Source organism: Bombus impatiens, unplaced genomic scaffold (assembly GCF_000188095.3).
Source record: "Bombus impatiens unplaced genomic scaffold, BIMP_2.2 scf_1055, whole genome shotgun sequence".
NCBI classification, from domain to species: domain Eukaryota; kingdom Metazoa; phylum Arthropoda; class Insecta; order Hymenoptera; family Apidae; genus Bombus; species Bombus impatiens.
The window spans coordinates 794670-817965 of record NT_177474.1 but is presented as its reverse complement, the minus strand read 5'-3'; the positions used below and the strand labels follow the sequence as shown (position 1 = coordinate 817965).

Below are 23296 nucleotides of genomic sequence, written 5' to 3'. Positions count from 1 at the left end.
CACCGCCACCACCACCACCACCAACCGGTAAATAAAGATAAGAAAGGTCTCTATCCAAAATCCAAGATCGAAGACAAACGATTCATCGCTGGATGTATGTAACGAAAGAAGTTCAAGGTCGATGCGTCCTCCAACGTCCTTGAACCGAAGCTAGTTGCTCGCATCCTCGTCGATCGTCGACGCGACGGCCGAAAACATTGAAACAGTGACGGTCTTCCGGATGTTGGCTGTGACGTGTGCGCACTGCGCAGCCGCGTCAGCACCCCCTGGCCAGGCGCATCTGCGCATTTTCCAACAAAATTTCTCTCACAGGCGAGGTTCTGCCCGTCCCGGATCGTCGCGTTCGTTCCGACGGAGCAGGCTGCCGGAAGTCGAAACGGAGAAAACCAACCCCTTCGATTGTTCACATATCGTGAGTATTTGCACGTCTTCGTTCGTTCTTCTCCGCTCTCTATTCAACGATATTTACGCGCTGCACGATCTTCTTGCTCATCCAATGGACGACGTTCCTCGAATCTTGCCATTTGTTTGCAAAGGAATAGCGCCTCGTTAAGATTGTCGTCGGTTCGTTTGTTTTCATCGACGTCGTCGCCTTTGTTCCGCTACTCGTTAACTTTTCGCGAAAGTCGTTGCCCCGTTCCGGTACCAAAGAACAGTTTATTCATTTTGGAAAAATTTGATTTCGATTCTCGACCGAAGGTCTTTTTATTTGTCCCTTTCTCGTCCCTTTTCTGTCCGTTTGTTCTTTTTCTTTGTCCCTTTCGATCGCATTAAGAGAATTCGGCGGTATTAACCTTCTTACGTGAGCGACCGATGCGAGGCTGCCTGAGGATTTAATATTTGCCGTGGAAAATCGCGAATCGATTCCTCCCGGCGGAAGACATCGACGTCTGTTGTCCTTTCTTTTCTCTAGCCACGCTCGATAATCCCTTGGGAATTTTCGAAAAATATGGGTCGTTGTTGCTATTGAAGTATAACCATTACAACGGAGAATTGAAATTTTGCATTTTAATATCTTATATTTTTACAAATATTTAAATCATTTACGATAGCGTTATTTTGCATCTCACTTTATATCCATCGTTCGATATTATCCGTCTTAAAGAATCGGTTTCGTTGTTTGTTTGGTGCTTCAACCCTTACCCTTTATCCTTAGTGTTATCATACTTTTTTACCTTGTCGTGGAATTTAAAATTCGCCGAAGGATGCTTACACCGCTACAAAATTTTCTTACCTATTTTTTAAACGCGTCTCATTCAGCTTCAGATTAGTACGCAGTTTCCAGGCCTTTCCAAATAATACTTGAAATAATTAGTAGAAAAACTCGCCTTTAAAGCTTTTAAAAATTGGAGATGTTTTTACCTCTGATCTTTTTGTTTCTATCAACAATTTTTCGAAGAATCGATCAATGGGTATTTATGTAATTTCCAAGGGAATAAAAACGAAGTTTTAACGAAGGATGGAAAGAAACGTCTGCGTTTCTCTGTTTAAAAGATGATTTCTACCGAATGCAGTTGACGCATGGAAAATCGTCGCGGTTTCAACTCCGCTTTGTAGAACACGTTTATCTTTTACGGCCGTCAAATTTTATTTTTACATCGTCACCTGAATGCAAACTATTTCTTCTATGCAGATCGAGTGTCTGTTGCCTCGCTACGTCCTTGTTTAAGAAAACAGAGTTTCAACGGACGGTAAATTCTACGATGTGAACTGCTTCCAACAGGTCGCGTATCACGGTCACTTTGTCTTTAGACAGGCAAACCTACCTTCGTTTCATTAATATATAATAGAACAATATCGAAAGCGGGACGTTGCCTCTTCGAGTTCGTACAGGTGTGAAAATAAGCCGCTCGTCGTAATTCAAAATATTCGATTTAGAGATCGTAAAATCAGACACTGTAAAATTTCCTATTATATAAATTTTGTCAAGCAGTACGGAGATTCACAGGTCGATTGTTCCAACAGGTTTATCAATTATGTACAAAACCGTACGAAAAGGCGATGCCAGCCTGCAGTACACGATTCTACCGCAAACGGACCAGTTTTCGTCATCCGGGTTCCCTCAGACATCGGGCAAGGCGGGCTGGAGGGTCCTCAAGTACTCCATATGCACGTTGATGATTCTGTTCGTCGTGTCCTACGTGGCGGTAACTCTTTTCATGAACCAGAGCGACGAGCGGCTGTTCGCCAGTACGGTGCTGGCTATAGGCCGAGTTGGGCACAACTCGTCGAGGGCTAGAAACTCGTCGAGGAGTCAGGAGAAAGACATGGCGAACAAAAGCAAAAACAGGCTTCCAGTAACGACCACGGTTTCATCTACGGAAGCTTACAGGAAGCAGGATATCGAGGACGAGATGACTACGTTGTTAGAGGCGTCGAACGTAGATGAACAAGAGTCACAGGAGTTCACTACCACAGGTATCGAGTTCCTCGACGAAAGTTACGCGATAAAAATCAGTATGTCGAAAATTAACGCGATAACACACGTATTTGCGTTGATTTCTAATCGAATAACGATCAAGACGATAACAGTGTTTTTAATTTTAAAATGAATGAAATACCATTTCCGCGATATTACTCGATAGATGTACAAGATAGATATACGACAATTATGCTCCAAGCAAGTTCTTGTGTTTTATTTACATGTTGGTAAAATCTATTAAGCTATCCAGTTACAAAGTTTCAATTTCGGATCAATTTGGATTGACTGAGGCTGACTAATTTGACAACGTATTCCAAGCGCCAGTAACTTACGTTATCTTTCAATCGGCCTTCTGAAAGTTGCCCGAATGTTTTACTAGGGAACCTCGAGCCGTGGCAAGAAAGAAATTAACAGTAGCAACGATTTGATTTAACGAAGCAACGAATTTGGATTTAACTGTTTCTACCGCGTGACATTTATCGTTTTTATCGCGTCCACTGTTATCGATTTTCTTCGGTCGTTGTATTATAATATATACTCGGCTTTCCCTTCCATAAATCATCTTCCTGCTATTGCTAAATAACGAAATGTTCGATAATAAGCTGCTTTATGGGGAAATGAATGTTTATTAGTAAACTAATCGTTCATTGTTATTATCGACGAATACGATCCTCGTGTTTCCTGTATAGTTGATTGATTATCATTTACTCTGTCTAACCCTAATTGTAAATGGGTATTGGAAAAATACTATCCGATAAAACGTTATTCAAATGCCATCCAATATTCCATTGCCATGGCGATAAATTTTTTATTTTTCACCATCAAATACGCTACTTACTAAACTCGCTCAACGAAAGATCCAAAAATTGTAGCATCTGGTTTCCTTCTTTTTGGCATTTTCAAAGTCCGTTCGTGTGTCGTTATGTTTCCATAGAATTTAGAATTTCTCCGTAAGTACCAATCGTTGTCGTTTAAATATTTAAAATTGTTTAATTTTTACCAAAACCATTCTTTTTCGTCCGCTTTTTGTTCGCAGATTCCACAACGAGTAGCACGCAACGTTCGAAAACATCCACGGAATCGACGACGAGCGTCAAACAGACGTCCACGTCCACCACTACGTATATACTACCGACAACGTGGTCGACCGGTTTAAAAACGTTAACCAGCACCCCGAGTGAAGCGACCAAGATGACGTCGAGCGCGCCAACGAGGAAGGCAAAGATGCCAAGGGTGACCTTGAAGCTCAGAGAGAACGAAACGATACCACAAATGTACATGAAGGCTGGGATAGCGTCGTACAAAAAAGGAAACATCACTACGAGCGTCTTGGCACACGGCCTAAGCCTGGAAGGGTTGATCTTCAAGACGCCAGAGGGAACGATAAACCCCTGGACGCAAAAGTGGTTCTTCACCGATCCTTCCTCCGACTTTCAATGGAAGGTACAGTTGTCTCGGCAAGTAAGTTAACGAGTAATGACACGTGGAAAAGTACTGATTATTTCGAGTACGAGTGGGTCGAGCTGCATACTTTGCACGCTCGCTACTAGTTTCCGATACAGCTATCGAATACGGTCGCAAGTATCGCAAGCCGTCGCTTGTTTTCGACAGGATTATAGAATTAGCATTACGAAGAAATAGTATTAGAAAATTACTGACGAAAGGATATGAAACTGAATATGAATTTTGAAATTCTTAATAATATCGTATACGCGTAAAATGTATCAACGTGTCTTTTGTTACCAACACAGATACTATAAAATTGTTGGTAAATTATCGTTCAATGTCGCCGAATAACGCGAATTTCTACTAACACGTATTTGCGGTTTCTTATCTCTTGTAGACCGTACGACCTATTATATTCTCTCCGCTCCAAATAGTCGAGAACTTTGCTGCTGCGGGATTTACAAGCATTGGGTGAATGGCGGGCGATTACGTCGAAAAACCGCATGAACTCAATGGCTCGTTAACTTTCACACCGGTCTCTTGAAAAGGCCTTCGCTTTAACGTTCTCGCGTGGATTTTCATATTATTTATTCTTTCTGCGTTATATTTTCATTCTTGTTTCGACGTGTAACGATGGAAGAAGAATTCGTAATAAAGATTCGGTATCGAGTAGAAGAGAATCTCAGATAAGATTCCTCGAGATTTCGTGCGTATCGCTCTGAGAGACACAGGGCACAAGATGTGGCGTCGAATCGAATGGAAGATTGTAGGAGCATCTTTACGGGTCCCAAAGGTTAATTTATACTCCGTATAAGTATCGATCGCGCCGCAGCAAAGACATCCAAACCGAATGGCACCGGTGACGATCGATAGGACTTGTTGGAGAATCTAACAGCATGGTTCCTTTTATACGTATGTACTTCTTCCGCGGTTCCTCAGCTAGGCTGTCGTTATCTTTTCTTTTTCTCGCCGCGAGCCTACGGACTACTCTCGCCGTTCTCGTCTTTCTACTTATTTTCAACGTGGTTGGTTATATCTTATCTCTTATCTCTTAATTTCTTGCTCACCGAATACCGAGTACCGGCGTTCCTCTAGCCGCTACAGATTATTCGAACGAACCTTTTGTTGCGTGGTTTTTAAAAAAGAAAAACGGGGAATGGGAACGATCGTTATACGACAGTGCGTGGAAATTTCTAATAACGCACATTTCTAGCGGCTGCCTCGTTTTGTTCGAATATCCCTCAACGACGTAGGAATAATTAACACCATGGATGGAAATCGGTGCAAATAAACTGTAGCTCGTCTGAAATTAGTAGATGCAAATTGGTTATTGATAAAGCGGTGGTTTTGCATCGTAACACAATTTTATATTCGATATTAAGCGAATCGGTATCTAGCTACACCGAATCATGAAAAACCTGCTCTAAACCGATATATTTTCGATCGATTAATCGCCCATAACGTAATTGTATAAAAATATCGAATTTTATAAACTTTCATTTCTCATCAAATCTAATTTGAATTTTATTATCGGTCGTTACACCGTTCAAGTCCTCTCATATTTTAGTATGTTTATCGTGATTCGAGATGCAACAGACTATGGCCTTATGTAATTTTCATAAATCGCGCCAAACGCGGTTAACGCAGTGATAACGCGCACCTGTTTATCACAGCTTCCGGTTGAGGTAGCAGACACAAAGAAGCAAATCAGCTGTGCGCGAAATGAGACGGTTCATTAGCTCGTCGAGGTGTGGGAGGGGGAGGGGTTATTATATAACGCTTGCCTCTCTCAACTCTTAACAATGATGGAGGATCTGAACAGCTGAAACGATCTCGACGGGTAATCGTTTCTCTTTCTCTCCATTTACGTAACCAGCTGTCGCTTATTCCGATGTTTATGAATATTCTTTTCTTCTTTCACGGAGATATTCGTCTTGCGGAAGTAAGACTATTCTGTTGTACTTATTTACCTACTTGATATATTTCTATGCGTTACATTTCCAACATAGCGCGACGAAAGCTTCGTTTTAAAAGAAAAAGTGATTAAATTTACTTAAAAGTATGTATATCTATAATCTTCGTTAAGTAGAAAGTTTTTCATTGCAATAATCGCAATTTTTCCATCTATCCCTGACATTTTCCAATCGCATTGTACGTTCCGATGTAGAGCAGCGCTAATGACATTAAATATCAATATTCCGGTGTCGAAAACAGGTTTTCGCGGTTACACGTTCGCGGCGAAAGAAAGCTGTGAAAAATTAATCCCGAAGGAGTACGGTATTCGATTTCGCAGATTAAAATGAATTATATTCTGCGAGAAATGTATCTTCTTAAAGGGGACGTAGACGTTATTTAAATAGGAGATTATCCTGCATTTCGAGCGTTGGACGACCCTTGGAATCAGAATTTCAAACGCGTTATTCTCGTCACTCTTCGGAGCTAAAGATCTTCTTATGGGAACACGCGGAACCAATGTTCGATTTCAATGGAAATCCCATTGAATATCGATTTTCGACGAATAATTTCTGTTAAGAATACTCTTCGAGGCGAATAACAACGGGAAGAAAATCTAGTTTGATTATGTCCCTATGTAGAGGGAAGGTTCTTAGTTAAAATTATCGAATCCTTCGTGTAAAATCTGGCATCTCATCTGCTGACACGGATTCTCATTTTGAACAAACGGATAACGACATTCATATTCGGAACTATCTTTTTTCTTCGACAACTTCTCAAGCATGGAACGTGTATCGAGGAGTCGTCGATTTAATAGACACGAAGCTTAAAACCATTGTCATACCGAGTTAGTTAACTGGGTCAAAATTTCCGATATTGAGTTTCATGTCGTTCTGACGAATAAATTTAACGCGAAGTCATAGAAGTATTTGAACGAGTATCGTTCGCGAACACATGCGTCCATCTCTCGAGAACATCGTGTCCATTTAGTCGTTTAAACTTTATCGCGCAATCTTGGTTAACTAATTGCGATATTCCGACGCTAATTTTGAACTACAGATCGTCGGTCGTGTTCTCGAAATATAATCCCCTTTACTTTTTAACCACCTACTTAGCTTATGTTACCTAGATCCGATATAAGATATAAGGAAATTGAATAGCGACCCAATGCTTTCACTAGTTCAGCTCAGGTTTTATACGTTCCCCTCTCGGTCATTAGTAATGCCGTTTAATCTTTCGTCAACTTTTCGATGAAAAAATTTGTTACTGTGGGTATTGATATTTTTACTATTAGAAACGTTTCACAAACCAGTCGCATTTTTTTTAAACCGATATTAGAATTATTAGCGATACAGATTAAAGAAAGGGTGCCGTTATGTTATTCCACAGAGCTTCAACCGGATGGCGGTGAAGGTTTACATAACCCTGGCAGTGTTCCTCACCTTCGCGAGCATTCTCGTCTCTCTGCTGTTGTACGTGCGAAAGACCACGAGACGCCTGCGTCAAAGCGTCGAAGAACCAGAAGTGGAGGGACAGGAGGAGGACAAATCGACTTTGTTGGGCGTCGAAAGCCAGGAAATCGAGGAAAAAGAGTAATCGTGATTCAACCATGGGAGAGCCACGTAGCTCGTAAGATTCGCATATTTTTACAACGTGTACGTCAGTTTAGATTTAGATACTTCGCGTGAAACACCGAACGAACGATCATCGAGATGTTGGGAATACCGGTTAATATTTTTCGGGTTCGTTTAATCGAGCGTTGAAAGCCCCGTTTTAAGGAATTGACTGATCGAATAATTATCGTTCTCTTCTTATCGTTTGTTTCGTTGCTATTTTGCTTACTTGGTTATAGTGGTTCGTGGAGAATCAAGCTCGGTGATATCTTAACAAACGTAAAATTTTCTAAACGCGAGTCACGTAATTCCTACCAAGGATTTATTTCTCATAGGAAATAATTCCAGCTAAAAATCGTTAATATCGTGGAACATTTTAAAATTCGCGATATTTCCTGAAATACCCTAGCGATGTTTTTGTCTTATAATTTGTATATACCTAGACGTGAAAAGTGAATTTTCATTGATTCCGATATGCTCGATCTATGCGGAGAAGATGGTTCGAAAGATAGTAGCCAGCTTTCGAAGGTTGGCTAGATGGACATTTTTCCTCGGTATACCTTCTTCTTTCTGCAAATACAATTGAGACGTAACGCGTAAGAACGACTGAAAAGAACGACGCGGCTTTCGCGTGTTCACAGTCTTATCCTATTGCTAGGTTGCGCTAGCGTGTTGTGGTCCGATTAATTTTCGCCGAATTTTGTCTGACACTGCAGACTACTTACGATCATTGACTCGCGATGATAGTCTTCGAAATGTTTCTATTATATAATTTATAAAGACGTAGAATACTTTTTCGAAAGTTATTTTCATCGTTACTGATTCTACTCGATACTTTTTTCTATTTCACATGTATGTATATCGATACATATACGATATTGATATTAATATGCTTGTGTCTATATTATATTTTATTCGTGCCGTGACATCCTGCTGGATATAAAGCAATTCCTCGAAAAAAAGAAACAGGTGAATTTTGTACGAGACAAATAGTTACATTCGATAGTTTATAGCGTCTTTGTGCGCTTAGTGATGATTTTTTTTACTTCTAACGATTGTGTCCTTATTTTCTACCATCTTTTCAACATGAGTAGGTAAGTAACGATTCTCAACCATATTATGTCTTTAATACTATAAGTTAGGCAATTTTTTCAAGTACTTACTTATGTGTTTATGAATGTTATTCGTAAGCAAATAAAAGCATTGTCATTCGATTAGTCTGGATGTGACATTTGGAGCAAGATGGGGACATTTCCATGAACGATCATTTTTAGATAATATGGACGTACAGGAGAAAAACAGAGCGACAAAGTTGGATCGAAGAATCTATGCGGAGAACCGTTGAAGCGATTGTACAAAAAAATGGGCTATCGTAAAGCAATTCTGGTCTTTAATATTCCTAAAACTACATTGGAGAAGAGGTTGGCTCTCTAACGAAAAAATTCTCAACAGACGTTGAAGACAATTTTGGACCTTTCTCGATTGTGTTTTTCGATCGAACGAGAGCAAGAGTTAGTAATTCTTTCTGCTTAAATCTTTGTTACTTTCCCTACGGGATTACAATGTTCTGTTTCCACACAAATACCACACACTACCATTGTACATATAGTACATATGATACCACCATACAGTATTACGAAATGTAGTAAAATCCATATATATATATATATATATACATATATACACATGTAAGATCATAACTGGAACATACATATACGATCACAACCCATACACACGTTACACATATAATAAAGAAAAATTAGTATTTTATTTAAATGAAACGGGCCTACCATTTGGTCTAACAACAATCGATATATACAAATAGATGCGTACTATTTTTCCCCGTCACTAGGGCATTGTCGCTACTTTCAAAATTATATTTTTCTATCTTTTTTGTTAAGTTTTGGAAGTTTATTTTAACATGTTTCGATAAACAGGCATTGATATCATATATGATATTTTTTGTAGATACAACATCAATAAATCTAGTATTCTAGAGCAATTTTGTTTTAGCATTTCCATCTTGCCCCAACTTCCCATGCATGAAGTAAAAACGACATTCAAACTACTCATTTTTTCTCTTAAATCGAGACGTTATCTTTCATTGGATAATTCTTCGATATTTCAATATATTATAATATCTGGTACGACGAGTCGATTAATTTAAAACGACAAATTTATAATTACCAAACATAGTACATAATTAATATGTACTTGGTCGGACCATGACGTGTTAGATGCATCTTTTTTGGAATGATATGATCAAATTTCTATCGACAGAATTTCAAAATCGTGGAAACGTCCGAGAAACGTCGTTCGAACGAGAATTTTTCTTCGACGACGGAAGGACTCCATTTGATTACCAGTATGTAGATACTTCCTGGCTATTCTATTACATTAGTGAATCGCACGGAAGCTAATCTCACAATATCAGGAAGTTCTAATGATTTTTTACAAAGCATCTTGCATATCCCCTGTACGTGTCGAGAGTCGTAAATTTATCAGAGAATTTTCGAGCTCTTTCCTACAAAAGAGCTACTAAAGAAACAAATCTATCTATATATATATAAGTGAAAAACAAAGTTACGTACCTCGATGACCGATTAAGGAGACAGTTTCTAAAAAACAGATGAACGACGGAATCGTTAGAGAAACGAGCAATCTTTCTATACTATTTGTTTCGCTTATCTATCACGATCGACCGAACACGTATATTTTATTAGAGAAAGTGAAATTAAACGTTTGGTCATCTCCGTAGCGGATTTCAAATGAAATTAACCTGAGCATATATAAATATGTCATCTCGAAAGTAAGAACTTGTTTAAGGGTTTTATAAAAGCGAAGTAGAAAATGTAGTAGAAAGATCGTAGGGTCTTGCGATTATCGGAAATTCCGACTGAGACAGTCTGATAATTTGCAAGTGATTTTCCAGTTGACATTTCCGACATATACTTCGACATGTTACACCTTTAAAAATCAATCGATATTAACGACAGACGCGTCGAAACGAATGTCAAACGTTAATGTCGGCGGTCTCCTTAATTCGGTCACACTATGTATTTGCTAAACTTTCTACACTGTGCATACAGTACACAATACGCTCCTGTATATGGCCGTAAAATATTACAAATATCTGGCCGATTTTCTTCGAATGTCGTTAAGAATCGCACCTTGAAATTTCCTAGCACCGATGTGCTTCGAAAATATGTCGCTTCATCTACGATCGCTATAAACTTACTGTTATGGGAGATTGAAAATTAATTTTATTCCTCGATTCGCTTCAATTTGCGTTCGAACAAAACATCAAGAGGATCGTAGCTTCGAAACGTACATCAGAAGCAATCTTAGAAAATCATGTATATCATTTACGTTCAATATTTTATTTCTTTATTTCATTGTACGATACAGTGAGTAACGTTCTCGATTTACTTCTCTTCGTCCCGGTTCGTAATGCGAGTTGAATGTTTCGTTAAAGACGGCCTGTAATATTACCCGAGAATTTCCCTTCACCCACATATAATATAAATTATAGCGATCAACTCGTTTAAAGATTTCTTTCCGTATTTTTATTTGGTACTTATTTAATCACTAACACGTTCAGATATCTTCCATGTATTACGAAAGACAGCTTCGTAACGAGAAAAACTGTTGTATTAATTTAAAACGAAAAACACGTGTGCTAGGTGCGTAAAAATTGCGTAAGAAGACTGTACGTAGTTTCAAGCGCATATTTTCTAGGTATATTCATATTTTAATGAATATATCAGGTAATATTGGAAGTAGCGAGTTAAAATCACCAGCTACTAATTACTCTTTGTCATCGTGGATGATTAACGATTGATCGAATTGTCTCGCAAATTGCGTTATTCGATATTAATATTAACGAAGAAACTGCGTTTTTAGCGTTATACATTTTCCCTAAGGGTGTAAAGACTTTCATTAGTGAAATGTATTTCTATGTGTAATTAAATAGCGATGGCCGCAAAACGACATCCTTAACAAAATTTAGGAGACAATCGAACGCAATGTTTTTCACGCCAATTTTTCTGCGATCTTTACAAAGAACGTCGTTCAGTATTTTTAGAGCAATACGCAGAGCGTAAAAAGTTAGTCGTTATTTAAGAAATTAATTTGTACATTTAAACGCGTTTCGATTAAATGATACTAGCTGTTAATAATTTAACGATACAAGCTCAAATAATTACAAATGTTAAGCGACTAATCTACAGAAATTACTACGTTCAGGTTTTATTTAACAGATACACATTGTCTACGTTTCTTTTTTAAATACGTAACGTATATGTATACCGTACTGTTATATCTACGAAATCGCTACATTCTTTTAGATATCTTTAATATTAAATATTTTATATTAAATATTTTAGATATTTTAAGTTTTGCAATGCTTCCGAGTGCTTGTGAATAACGTAAACTGTTGAATAATTTTCCTCGACTAAAATTCATCCGAAAAGAAGCTTACAATTGTTGCTAACGAAGAAATAAAGTTTTTGAAATCTGCGAAGAGATTATTAAATTCTGGAGGACTTTATAAAACCTGTTGCTCAGTTAACATTATTTTATCGCGAGGAACAACATCAAGATTTATGAAGAAACGAGTGCAGTCGCCTTTAATAGGTGCAGGAAAGGCCAGTAACAGTAGTTACTAATTACCTAACAAGGAAAACATTTTATTCGTTGAGATGAATGTACAGAATGATGTGTTGTGCGTTGTATAAACCTGTGTTATGTGTAATTAAACACAATCATGCGATATGATCGATTATTTGATACTGGTACACTAGTATACTAGAAAACGATCTTGTAAGATTTCACCAGTAGAAAATGATGACATGCGAACAGTGAACGTTCGCCATTTTCTCTGTGTCGCTTTTATTGTATTTTTTCGAATGCAATTGACTGATTTGTTAAGGATTTTGTGAAAAAGGCAAATTCGAACTCGCTCGATCACGGCGAATCGGTTGTCGACGTTCCTTCGTTCTCGAACCAATGAACACGCAAATAGTAAGTACACGTGCAATTCCGTACAAAGAAAATGAGAAAATAGAGAGCGAGAGAGAGAGAGAGAGAACGAGAGAGAGCGAGAGAGAGAGAGAGAGAGAGAGAGAGAGAAAGACAGAAAAATGTTTGATGCGTTTTCAAAGAAATAAAGAACAAAGAAGTATGAGAATAAGGGACTTATAAGTGACACAATAGTGCTGTAGCTGAGAAGAAAGAGACGGTTATAGTTTCTATTTTGAAGATTATATTTTTTTAACTTCATTCATTTTTGACTTCCACATACATGTATTTATATATATACATATAATTGTATATACATATTCGCATACCTATTATATACACGTATAAATATAAATAAATAAATATATATACAGTAAATGATAAGTGTTAAGTGGATAATGAGATATTGTATATATATATACAGAAAACACACGTGTGTGTTCGAAAAGGAGGTCGTATAACGCATGATATCGTGAACGTCCTTTCCGTAATAATATGTATATGTGTGGAGTCGTACAATTAAGCGTATCGCGAATATCGTTTGTACGAATACACTACATTCTGAGATAGCAATCGGAAAGAAGATAGGAAATGCGCTTTCCAGAAGGAATTACTTACACGAGACGAACAATTAAGGGGCTTTCTAGAAGAAAATGTCTTTGGACCATTTTTTACGGTATCTTGTTCTATTTTCGAAACGGTATTCTTATAACCAGCAAATAAAATACTGTATATTTTATCGAAACAACAATTTTTGGTAAAAGCTGTAATATTTCATTTATTCGTAATGGAGATTTTTAGTCGGCCCAATTCCACGAACTTCGCGGGCCAGCTTCGATTTCTATTTCTGTTTGAGAAATTCAAACATTCGTTAGTCGCAAACTATTCGTTTTGAGAAATGTAATTTTTATCAATTCGCCGACGTCATTTCTTAGTTTGAAGCGGAATTTTTGTGCCGACAGGTCGTCGCAGCGTGACGCTTAACGATTCGGAAGACATCGATCGCGTTACTTTACAAACTCAAAGCGATCTACTCTTTGATCTATCGACGTTCAAGTAGGAAGTCAACTTATCGACTTAATTAATACCACAAACGTTAAAAGTGTATCGACTTCTCACGGTAAGAGGGTGTTGCGTTCATTCATCAATACCAATATTAAATATCGAAAACGGAACGATGAAAAGATGTGACCGAACGATTAAACGATTTAATAGGCGAAAGAATTCTGCGTATGTACATATACTATTAACATTGTACGTCTCGGGAATCACGACATAGATCATCATTGATCGTGATACGTTTACTATTGGAGAATTGACTTGTTAATTCGACTTGAAAATGATATAGCTCGCGCCGAATTAGGGCCTATAAATGTATACAATCAAATAAAAGATGCGGAATAATTATCAAATTTTGATTTATTTTACTGTAACATTAAAAGTACCAAACTCGTCATCTTGATAGGTTTTAGATTTTTTCCTACCCCGTGACCCATTTCTCGTCTATTTTATTATTTTTCCTACTTTTAAAAACATATGTATTTCTTTAAATTCCTAATTTTGTATTCCTTTTTAATTTACCTACTGATCAGTATCGCCGGTTCATCGCCGGTTCACTGGTAGATGCGGCACTATGCCCAAAATAGTATTTTGCCAAGCTAATATCACTGATACCATTAGTACCATCTTTTCACCGCTAGATGACTATAGTATCGTACAGTTTATGTTTTGATAAAATTCTCGCAACAGACAATTGCGAAACATTTGGACAAGAACCCTAGGTACGGTTATCAAACTAACCTTCGGATAAACATAGAATCACACCCAACAACGCAATCCTGGCAGAAGCTGAGATTCCATTACTTAAGAGGCAGAATCGAATATCTCTATGGTAAATACACTCGGAAAACATTGAACAACCTAACCACTCCTATGGCAGAATACATTCAAGAATACATAGAACTGGAGGAAACTGTCTTATACAACATCCAACTCAACAAGAAGAGGAGAATAATCGTGAAAATCTGCTGAGAAGGATCGAACATACGGATAAAGTATAATACCGTTCGTGCCACCCTGATGTATCTGAATATGTATCCAATATATTTGAAAATAATTACACCGTACAACGCACTTAGGTGAATATATACAGTTTACTTGACCAAACTATTTAAAATTCTCCATGTACAAAATTCATAGACATAATAAATTTATTACTTTTTTCTTACGTACGTACCTTTGCAGATGGTTCCAAAGCACTACGGCCAAATCCCACAGAGGCAATCATCGTCCGCCATGAAATTTGCAACTGCAGTTCACGAATGGAAGACAACGAACTGCAAATTTTCTGGATACTAGCACACGTGGGTGTTCCTGAAAACAAAGAAACAGGCCAACCAGCCAAAGGAGCCGCGATCAAGCAACCAGACAGTATGGAGAAGTTACCTCTTACAGATTTCTACGGTGTGTTGAAATATAAAATATGGAACGATTCGGAAGACAAATTGAATACTTCACTGTCTTCTTTAAATCAGGCAGAATATCTTGGTTTATCGATCTATATTAAATTGCATAATATGGGACTATTGGTTGTATACTAACTTTATGAAGAAAATGACGCACAGATTGTACAAGAAAAGGCCTCGCATCCGCTCAAATAATGGAATCGTTTATACAAAGTCTTGATATACCAGCCATTAGAATAGTAAAAGATCGTTTTAAAGCAAATGATAAAGTATATAGCAATACATTGTTATATTACATGTTATTTCTCTTCTTTTAATTGTAACAGTATCAATATATATCGCATAAATGTATCAAGCTTATACACGTAGGATGATCAAAGTTCAAATAATAAAATGAAAGTTTCGATCAACTTTTCATTTCCGAGAAAGGTTAATTACAAATGTATATAAAAATAATACACGATAGTAACGAATACACAAGTAACAAATACACGAAATGTATGTACATTTAGAGATTTGCAAATTCTATCGAATAGATCGAAGCACTCACATGAATAATATTTAATTTCGCGCAAACTACACTTGAAACTATGATTAAAGTCGAAAGTGAACAGTTGAAAGTGGAAAGTTTGAAATGCATACGCGCGTAAAATGCTCAAACGTGTTAATGTAAGAAATTTATACTTATACGTACTTATACGTGCACACGTATGTATGTTTTTATATGGGCATGGAGCGATTAGTTCCACCTATTAGCTGTTAGATGGTATCCCATGTTCATCGAAGAAACTACGGCCATGGTGGAACGACTTTTAAAACTCGTCTAAGTACATGATCTTGCTATGGATAAAGTACAAAATAGTCATGACATGTAACGCATTTTCGTGTCCCACGTTTGAGTGTCATCCGATATGTATCTTTGTATAAAATGTGCGCGGAATGATCTTAAATAAAGATTACAACGTCGATCGAACGACGAAATATACAAATATATATTACGATAGTAAATTATAATCGATATACATACATAATTTCTTCCGATCGATCTATCGTATCGTAGAAGTGTCAGTTTTAGGTGGGGAGCACAGGACGAAGAAGCGTAAACGTTTCATCTAGAAGTTATCAGGTAAAGAATACAATCAATAGCTTTTACCTTTGTTTTCATATTGTCGAATTCGTCTATGATTAGAACAACGAGCATTATTTAGAAGAGTTATTATATAGACAAGTATGTATATCCAATCCGATCACTAAAGTTGGTTAAGAGTAAATATACGTACGCATAACTTCCATATACAATGGCTGACAAGAGTATTTCAAATTAAAATACTTACCGTAGAAAACTTTTATGTATATTATATGTATCATGTAAAGTATTTTGGCACTGCAATGACTCAGTAATGAGACACGACTATTAGTGGTTACAAATTTAGATCTGAAAATGTACAATGTATAAAAGTTACAAGATATCTACTGCAAATATATATTTACTAGAAAGTTAATATGCGGTATGAACAGCCATTTTAAACACGCAACGAGCGTTAAAGATGGCCCCACTAAGTGTCGAAGTTTATTAATGTAATGGGCAATTGACCGTTTAAATATTTGTTTTGTCTGTACGAATATTTACTTGCACTAAATATCTACATACATTTTCAAATTGGTTTCAAATATCACCATTATCATAATATCGGATCTAATTCGTAAAAGGTTTCTATATATATATATATATATATATATAAGTCTTCTAAATTTCGATGTTCTAGTTTCATAGAGACTAGAGTTTGTTAGAATTTTTTTTTTATTGTTATTAAAATTCCAAGTTTTTATAGAATCTGATATTTCGTTATCTCAAATTTCCTAAACAACCATCACTGTTTCACGGAACAAATTATAATAACCTATATTTTGTTAAAGGTTTTTCATTCGTTCCTCTTCTTCCTGTAACCTGGAAAGGACTTTAAAGATGCTTGAAAACCAAGAACGTAAGTAATTTTGTATTTTGTATTTTCAATATTACTATTTCGCATGTATTTCACATTGAGTACTATCAATTAAAAAGTAGAATCTGATCGAAGATAGAAATTTCTCAATTTATGTACTCGGTTACAAATAATCCAGGTGGGTGAGTCGATAGGGGATAGATTTATATATTCCGTGCCGCGAGAACCAGTCGACAAATTATCCATGATAAACCGTGAAACGCACGGAAGAAACGGCCGGGTCTCGGCAATGAAGCATATTGTTGCAAATTTGCCAATCTAAAAGGAGATTTATTATTCCTGTCCCGTGCAATGCAAAGGTTCGTTATTATGGTCTGTCTATGGACTAGTTTATTTATAGATATTGCTCAAGAGATATCCATTCTGTCCTGACAAGATATTGCGCAAAGCTTAACACGTTACTTCTGTATATTCGCTTCAGGTTTGTCGTTTCACCAATCACCTACGCAACGACCGACCACTATAGTTCTTTCCAATCTCCGAGATGTTACCAAAGCAGAACCAAAACAGAATTTTAAACTAATTCCTCTCTTACGAAGGTCGACCTGTGGCGTTATTTCTCCGGTTACGATCGCGATCTTCTCTATTTCCACGACAATCTATAATCGTTCTATTCACAACTACATATGTACGCGTATCCGCATCGATTACCACCTATAGCTTTGTTTTCCACGGATTGCGTTCGACAAACGAATAAAAACATGTATATTTTCGTAGGAATCACGTATGAGGATTCGTTTACGTCGAATTGTATTGTCCGATCCCGGGTTAAGCGTTTATCTGCATACGGCATACGTTTAATTCACGAACGCGAGGACGAATGGGAACGCGGTTTGACGCTAAAGCCGCAAAAAAATAAAAAACGAATAGTCGCCAGTAAATAAATATCTATTATTCGGGTTTCAATACGTTTGTAGGAGAAGGAGGCGATATCGTTTTGTATTTAAGCGTTTCTTTCGAAAACTAATATACCCCTTATATGTTGCCAATACCATTATTTTCACGTTCCGTGTTCATTTGCGGCATAGAAATAATTTCCCTGTTCATTCGCGGCGAACGTTGTCGGGGTAAAGAATTCAACTATCGGATAGCAACTTTTCCAATTAATCTACGCCGTTGAAAAAGTGTAATAAAGAACGTAAGCAGATAACACACACACAACTTGTCCAATGTCTGGTTCTTTTACAAAGTACGATAATTCGGCTTGTTCTTATCGCGAATAATACATTTCGAATGCACGATACCGGCTGGTCGACGTGTTAACAGTTTAAACTCGATGCCTGCAATGTTATTAACGCCGATATGATAGAAACTTTTGGTAATAACGAACTTGCCAAGTTATCGTCGGCATAATGGCGGTATCGATGTAATACCTTGCTATAATAATCGTTAAAAACGCAATTTCTTCGCATAAAATTCTAAAATTCCAAAATTCGTCCTTCGCGACTATGATCCGTTGCTTTTCTAGGTTTGAACGGTGAAAGTCAAAGGCCGAGCATAAATCTAGAAGTCCTAATAACTTCTTGCGCGCTCCCCTTTCGGTGATGGCACGCTTTTGATGAATTAACTGCCTGGGGTAAACTCGTATTTAAATGGAAATAATTCGTGGGATTATCGTTGTCCCTTGTCGTTATTACTTTACCGAAGACGATTAAATATTATTGGATAAGTAATTCGTTTGGTAATCGGTTTTTAAGTAGCGGATGGTGATAACTTAATTCGCGAGTAGGGTTCACAAATTTTAATTAGCTCGTCTACATCTTTACTTTCGCGTTAATAATTGGTTCGTTTGTGATAAATAATTTTTGTTTATTTCATGAAAATGTTAGGAATGGGATTCGCGCGTGTACAGGTGTAAGCATTATAACCGTTTTCAGGATATAAAGTTAGGGATATTATTACAACTTAAATAATTTGCACAGGTTGTTCTCTTAATTTTTTAATAGTTCTTTCAGTTACTTTTTATCGTACAATATCTGCTTGATTTCACATACAAGAATGAACGAATTAAAGACTCGTTATTTACACGTGATGGAATATAATTTTAAATATAAAAGTTTAAATGTGTAAAATTGGATTCTCTCAACCACATCGGCTTTAAACCAGTTGGTTATTGATTTACATATATAGGAGGAAGCCTGACAGTGACGGAAACCAGATCGTAACGCTTCAGTTGATTTATTAGTCTTTCCAAGGCCTGCCTAATTTCATTGCTAATTTTAGACTCGCTCTTAGACGTATCGTTTGCGACATTGATGAAGCTTTTTATCCCGCAAGGTTAGCTTTCTTCCTAGAGTCGTTTATCGTAGCATTGAAATTCTCAAATTTTCAAAAGAAATAAATTTGTGATTAGGAAAAATTTCTAGTTCTTTTCAATTAGAGGTTAAGCGCATTGATATTTTATTTGAATCACAACATGTACGTGAATGATTCGCAAATATAATATACATATATAATAATTTCTTTAATCGTGTTTCCGATGTAATGAAAATTAGGCGAATATAATTTCTCCTTTTGATACGATTACAACTTTTGTCTACAAGAGATCCATCGAAGCAGCGCAATTCCGAATTTTATTCTAAGGTCTTACCATTCGAGTTTACTTGTTGATTCCAACGCACTCACACACCTGAAACTTTGCTCACCTTTATTTTCTCAAAGTAAGAGAGCACGAGGGCCAGGTAAAAAGCAAATTTCAGGCGTAAGAGTACTGTCGAGGATGCTTGATTTCCACCTAGATATTTATCGCGTACTTCGCCCTGCCTACCCTCGTAAATCAACTATTTTCAAGGAAACGTTAGCTTTCATACGCTTTATCGAATTTCTGGCGATACTTTGAAAACGGTCCATTCCGATATAGTATTGCTTTCAAAAATTTCGCCGTTTCAAACTCTTTTAATCTTAAAAACCGATTCGCGTCTCTCGCGTGTAATATTTATAATAAACATATGAAACGTAACTCGTTGATCACAGATCTTTTTTTTTTTGCATATGAAAACGGTATAGCTTTTGTTAAAAAAACACGAATGGATTCTTCGTTCCTGTACATATTTGTATATCGCTTCGCGAGCCAATACAAGAAATATTCTTCTCGTTATACAACGAACTTTACGACTCGATTTATCACTAGATACGGTGGACTTTAGTATAGTTTGGACGTTTTCCAGTCGATGGCAGTTTTTCAATGCCAAGGCTCAACTGGAGATTGTTATTGTTCGTTATTCGTCGACTATGATGGATCCATAGGCCGAAGGAAGAAATGACACGCTGCGACGATAGACTGTCACGGACACACCTGAAACTTTGCTCACCCAGAAGGAAATGTACGGGCAGAGCAAAGAGTCAGGCCCGACCGTAACGTTCGAATTTTACACTGCTGGGACATGCTCGAGTGTTTCTTCTTTCCGTTGTCACGTTGCTCCGGGCGAGGAACTCGCTACCTCTTCTCCGATTTTACGCAATAGCGCCGCCACGAGGACACTGGAAAATAGAGGCGCAGAGATTCTTCATCGAGAGTGTAGTAGATCCGAGGGAATGAGTTACCGGTAAGACAGGGACCTCGAGAGCCATCAGAAATTGCGGAAAAATAGGCTGTCGGATAGTGAAGGAGAGAATCGAAGGGAAAGAAAGAAGTGAAGAGCGCGGAGAGAACTGTGCGAAGCTCCGCACTCAGCAGTGGCAGCCAAGGAATCAAGACCGTACCCATGTTTCATCCTACTATTCGCTCTTTCTCCCTTTGCCTCGAGAGACGACACTCGAATCTCCATTGTTCGTGGTTCGGCTGAAACAGAATTGAAAAGACGCGTGATATTTACCAATAGATTCCATTCAGGCCGCAAATAATTCATAGGGTGACGGGGTCAACGAACGGATTTTAGCAGAACGGACTCTAATCGTTTTTAAGACTTTTTTAAGGAGTTCATTGTGTTTGAAACGGTGAACTCGATGATCGATAAAACGGTGGCCCGAATGTTTGATCGTGATATTATCGCGTTATCGCTGGAAATAGTTACCAAGTTTACAAAGAGTTTAGTCTTTCTATGTCTTTTCGAATCGAAATCAATCGTAACTTTTATTCTTAATCGAGCGTTCGATCGTAAAATTTAACGAGTCAGCAGCTTGAAGTAATCAGATTTTCGACAAACGCTTCTTTTCGATAAGACGATGTAAAAACATTGTAACTGTTCTGTTTCTCGAGTGTGTCGGAATCATACGTAATCCCATCGTTACATACACTTTGCTAAATACCTGATCGACCGTGAGCGAGGGCCCCTAAACCGATTACCACAGTTTATGCCGTGCCGTAGTAACAGCCACCCATATAAGTGCGCCTAACAGCAACTTAAATGTATCCGAAAGCCTGTTAAAGATCAATCTAATTTCAAATTAATCGATGGTTATTAATCTTCCACTTTCGCGACGATGGGAATCTCCACGGGAAAGTAATTAGCAATTTACGTTGCAACTTCAGAGTTTGAACATTTGATAAAACATCTTCGCACCGGGTTTAGAGAAGATAGAAATTTTATTTAAAATTTTGGGACTACGATACTTACATGTATATGTATATGTGTATTATTGTTATTATTATTATTATTATTATTATTATTATTATTATTATTATTATTATTATTATTATTATTATATATAGCGATTCCTATCTCTCGTATTCGTTCGATATTTACGGCCTGTTATTCGTGAAAATCGGATTTAAATGCTTCTTGGAACGTAAAAAGACATTCACGACATCATGACTCACCGCAGTGCTAATGAGATTTCAAAATGTTTTGTACGACGCGCGTAACGTATTCGTAAGACGTTTTTGTAGCAGGTATTGAAATAATTCGGTGAGTCACCGTATAACTCTAATTTGCCAAGTGTCCACGTTATAAAGGGTTTTCGATCTTGCGTGTTCCTGCCCTTCCGTTGCTCCATCCGTATAGGTCAAACCTGACCGATTCCACGCTCCATCCCGAAGAGATAGAGTGGTCAATTTCCACGCACCCACCAGATTTCAGGAAGTTGGTATTTTTCTATGTATACAGAGATATATATCTGATGGTTATTTGGTGTCCGTGGCAGCCTGGAAGATGGTAGCACGAAAGAGAGATTCGCCATCTGCAGACGCAGTTTGTCAGAGGGCAAACTCGGTGTCCAGCAGCGGAGAGTATAGCGTTACGGTTGGATGTCAGTGACCGGAGCATAAACCCAAGATAGTTTCACCATTACATCGACGGTCTTCCTTCTTGGCTTGGCTCCTTTCTGTCGGCCTGTACCATCCGCACAGCCACGCACGGTCGCTCGTTCGTCGTGGCCGCAACACCTGAGTGTCTCCAGTTGCAAATGCACGCGTCAATAAGCTGCTTTCCACCTCGAGGATTCCCTCGATCGAACCAAAGATTCGTTTCCTCGATCCGGTACGATTCGTCGTTCAGTTCGATCGAAGCCACTTGAAACTCGAATGGAAACCCTTTTTACCGATCGTAACGATCGATCGGTCGATTAATCGTTGGTTTCGTTCTACGGTTACTCTGGTGCTGTTCCAAGAAAGAAATTCCCGTTTTGAATTTAGTTAGGTTCGCGATTTTCATTAGCGCGATCAGAGCCTCTAAACGAGAGATTAGCCAGCCACGCGATGACTTACTCCCTTCGTTGCAACTGTCGTTGAATGTTTAATCGAATGGTTGATGGAAATTCGTTAGCTTAGGCGTCGTGATTACTATCTGTATTTTTCGAAAATTAAGTTCGAGTTCAGATGATATCGATTCGGGATAAAAACAACGATCGTCCGATTAGACCCTTCTTCGATTCGTTGATTAGCGATGTGACAAAAACCAAAGGATTGTGATAAAAGATGGGAGAAAACTTGCGAATTCGAAACATTGCTTTTACGAGGCGCCCAGAGTGCATATGGAATAATAATATTAATAACACGCAAGTGAATCGAATTGTGTAATTGATGGTGTAAAAAGATCCAAGCCAGCTTGTTTCCGATTACGTGTAACATGGTAGGAGATTCGATCCAACCGTATCTTGTGTAATTGGCACACTTTACATCACCTCCGTACTAATATCTTCTCACGCGTACTAATAAGGATCATATAAAATTACGTTCGTGAAATTCTATAGAGAAACTAATACGTTCGATGTTTTTATTAACTCGAAGAACCTGTCTCTTCTTCACAGGTTATATAACATTCTAAATCATGGAAATTCGGTAAATTAGAAATACGGAATAGAAAGCCTAACTTTTGATAAAGGAGAGGAAACTTGTATCGGTACTAACTAATGAACGACGAATCTAATTGAAATCGTCATAATCGCCTATAATCGAACGGTACCAGTTGAGAGTTAACGTGAAACAACAATTCATTT

General features: G+C 37.7%; 1 protein-coding gene and 2 long non-coding RNA genes across 5 annotated transcripts in view; 2 read left to right on the top strand and 1 right to left on the bottom strand.

The window, feature by feature from the left end:
• Positions 1-227: 227 nt before the first annotated feature.
• On the top strand, positions 228-8786 carry LOC100746072 (cell wall integrity and stress response component 3-like). Of its 2 annotated transcripts, none has more exons than XM_003493200.4 (4): positions 228-412; positions 1966-2418; positions 3459-3883; positions 7211-8786. In XM_003493200.4, the coding sequence occupies exons 2-4, from the start codon at positions 1977-1979 to the stop codon at positions 7415-7417; spliced, it is 1074 nt and encodes a 357-aa protein (XP_003493248.1). In that variant the 5' UTR covers positions 228-412; positions 1966-1976; the 3' UTR covers positions 7418-8786. The 2 variants fall into 2 exon arrangements, with proteins under 2 accessions (XP_003493248.1, XP_033179387.1); XM_033323496.1 differs by having other exon boundaries at positions 234-412; positions 3459-3887; positions 7213-7368.
• A 3037-nt stretch (positions 8787-11823) lies between these two features.
• LOC100745992 lies at positions 11824-17054 on the top strand. 2 transcript variants are annotated; one of them, XR_004462636.1, is made up of 3 exons: positions 11824-14591; positions 14698-16044; positions 16836-17054. It is a non-coding gene; the product is annotated as an uncharacterized LOC100745992 (long non-coding RNA). The 2 variants fall into 2 exon arrangements; XR_002947600.2 differs by lacking the exon at positions 16836-17054 and having other exon boundaries at positions 14698-16261.
• A 1790-nt stretch (positions 17055-18844) lies between these two features.
• The window catches only part of LOC112213696, a 58441-nt gene continuing 53989 nt past the window's right edge, over positions 18845-23296 (bottom strand). The window contains exon 4 of the long non-coding RNA XR_004462637.1: positions 18845-20702. This is a non-coding gene — a long non-coding RNA (uncharacterized LOC112213696). The remainder of the gene's footprint in view (positions 20703-23296) is intronic.

Bases quoted from the DNA above. Each gene is read 5' to 3' on its own strand.
- LOC100746072 (XM_003493200.4), top strand. From the start codon at position 1,977: ATGTACAAAACCGTACGAAAAGGCGATGCCAGCCTGCAGTACACGATT. The intron at 2,419-3,458 runs GTATCGAGTTCC...TTTTGTTCGCAG, and splicing joins ACAGGAGTTCACTACCACAG to ATTCCACAACGAGTAGCACG. The intron at 3,884-7,210 runs GTAAGTTAACGA...GTTATTCCACAG, and splicing joins AGGTACAGTTGTCTCGGCAA to AGCTTCAACCGGATGGCGGT.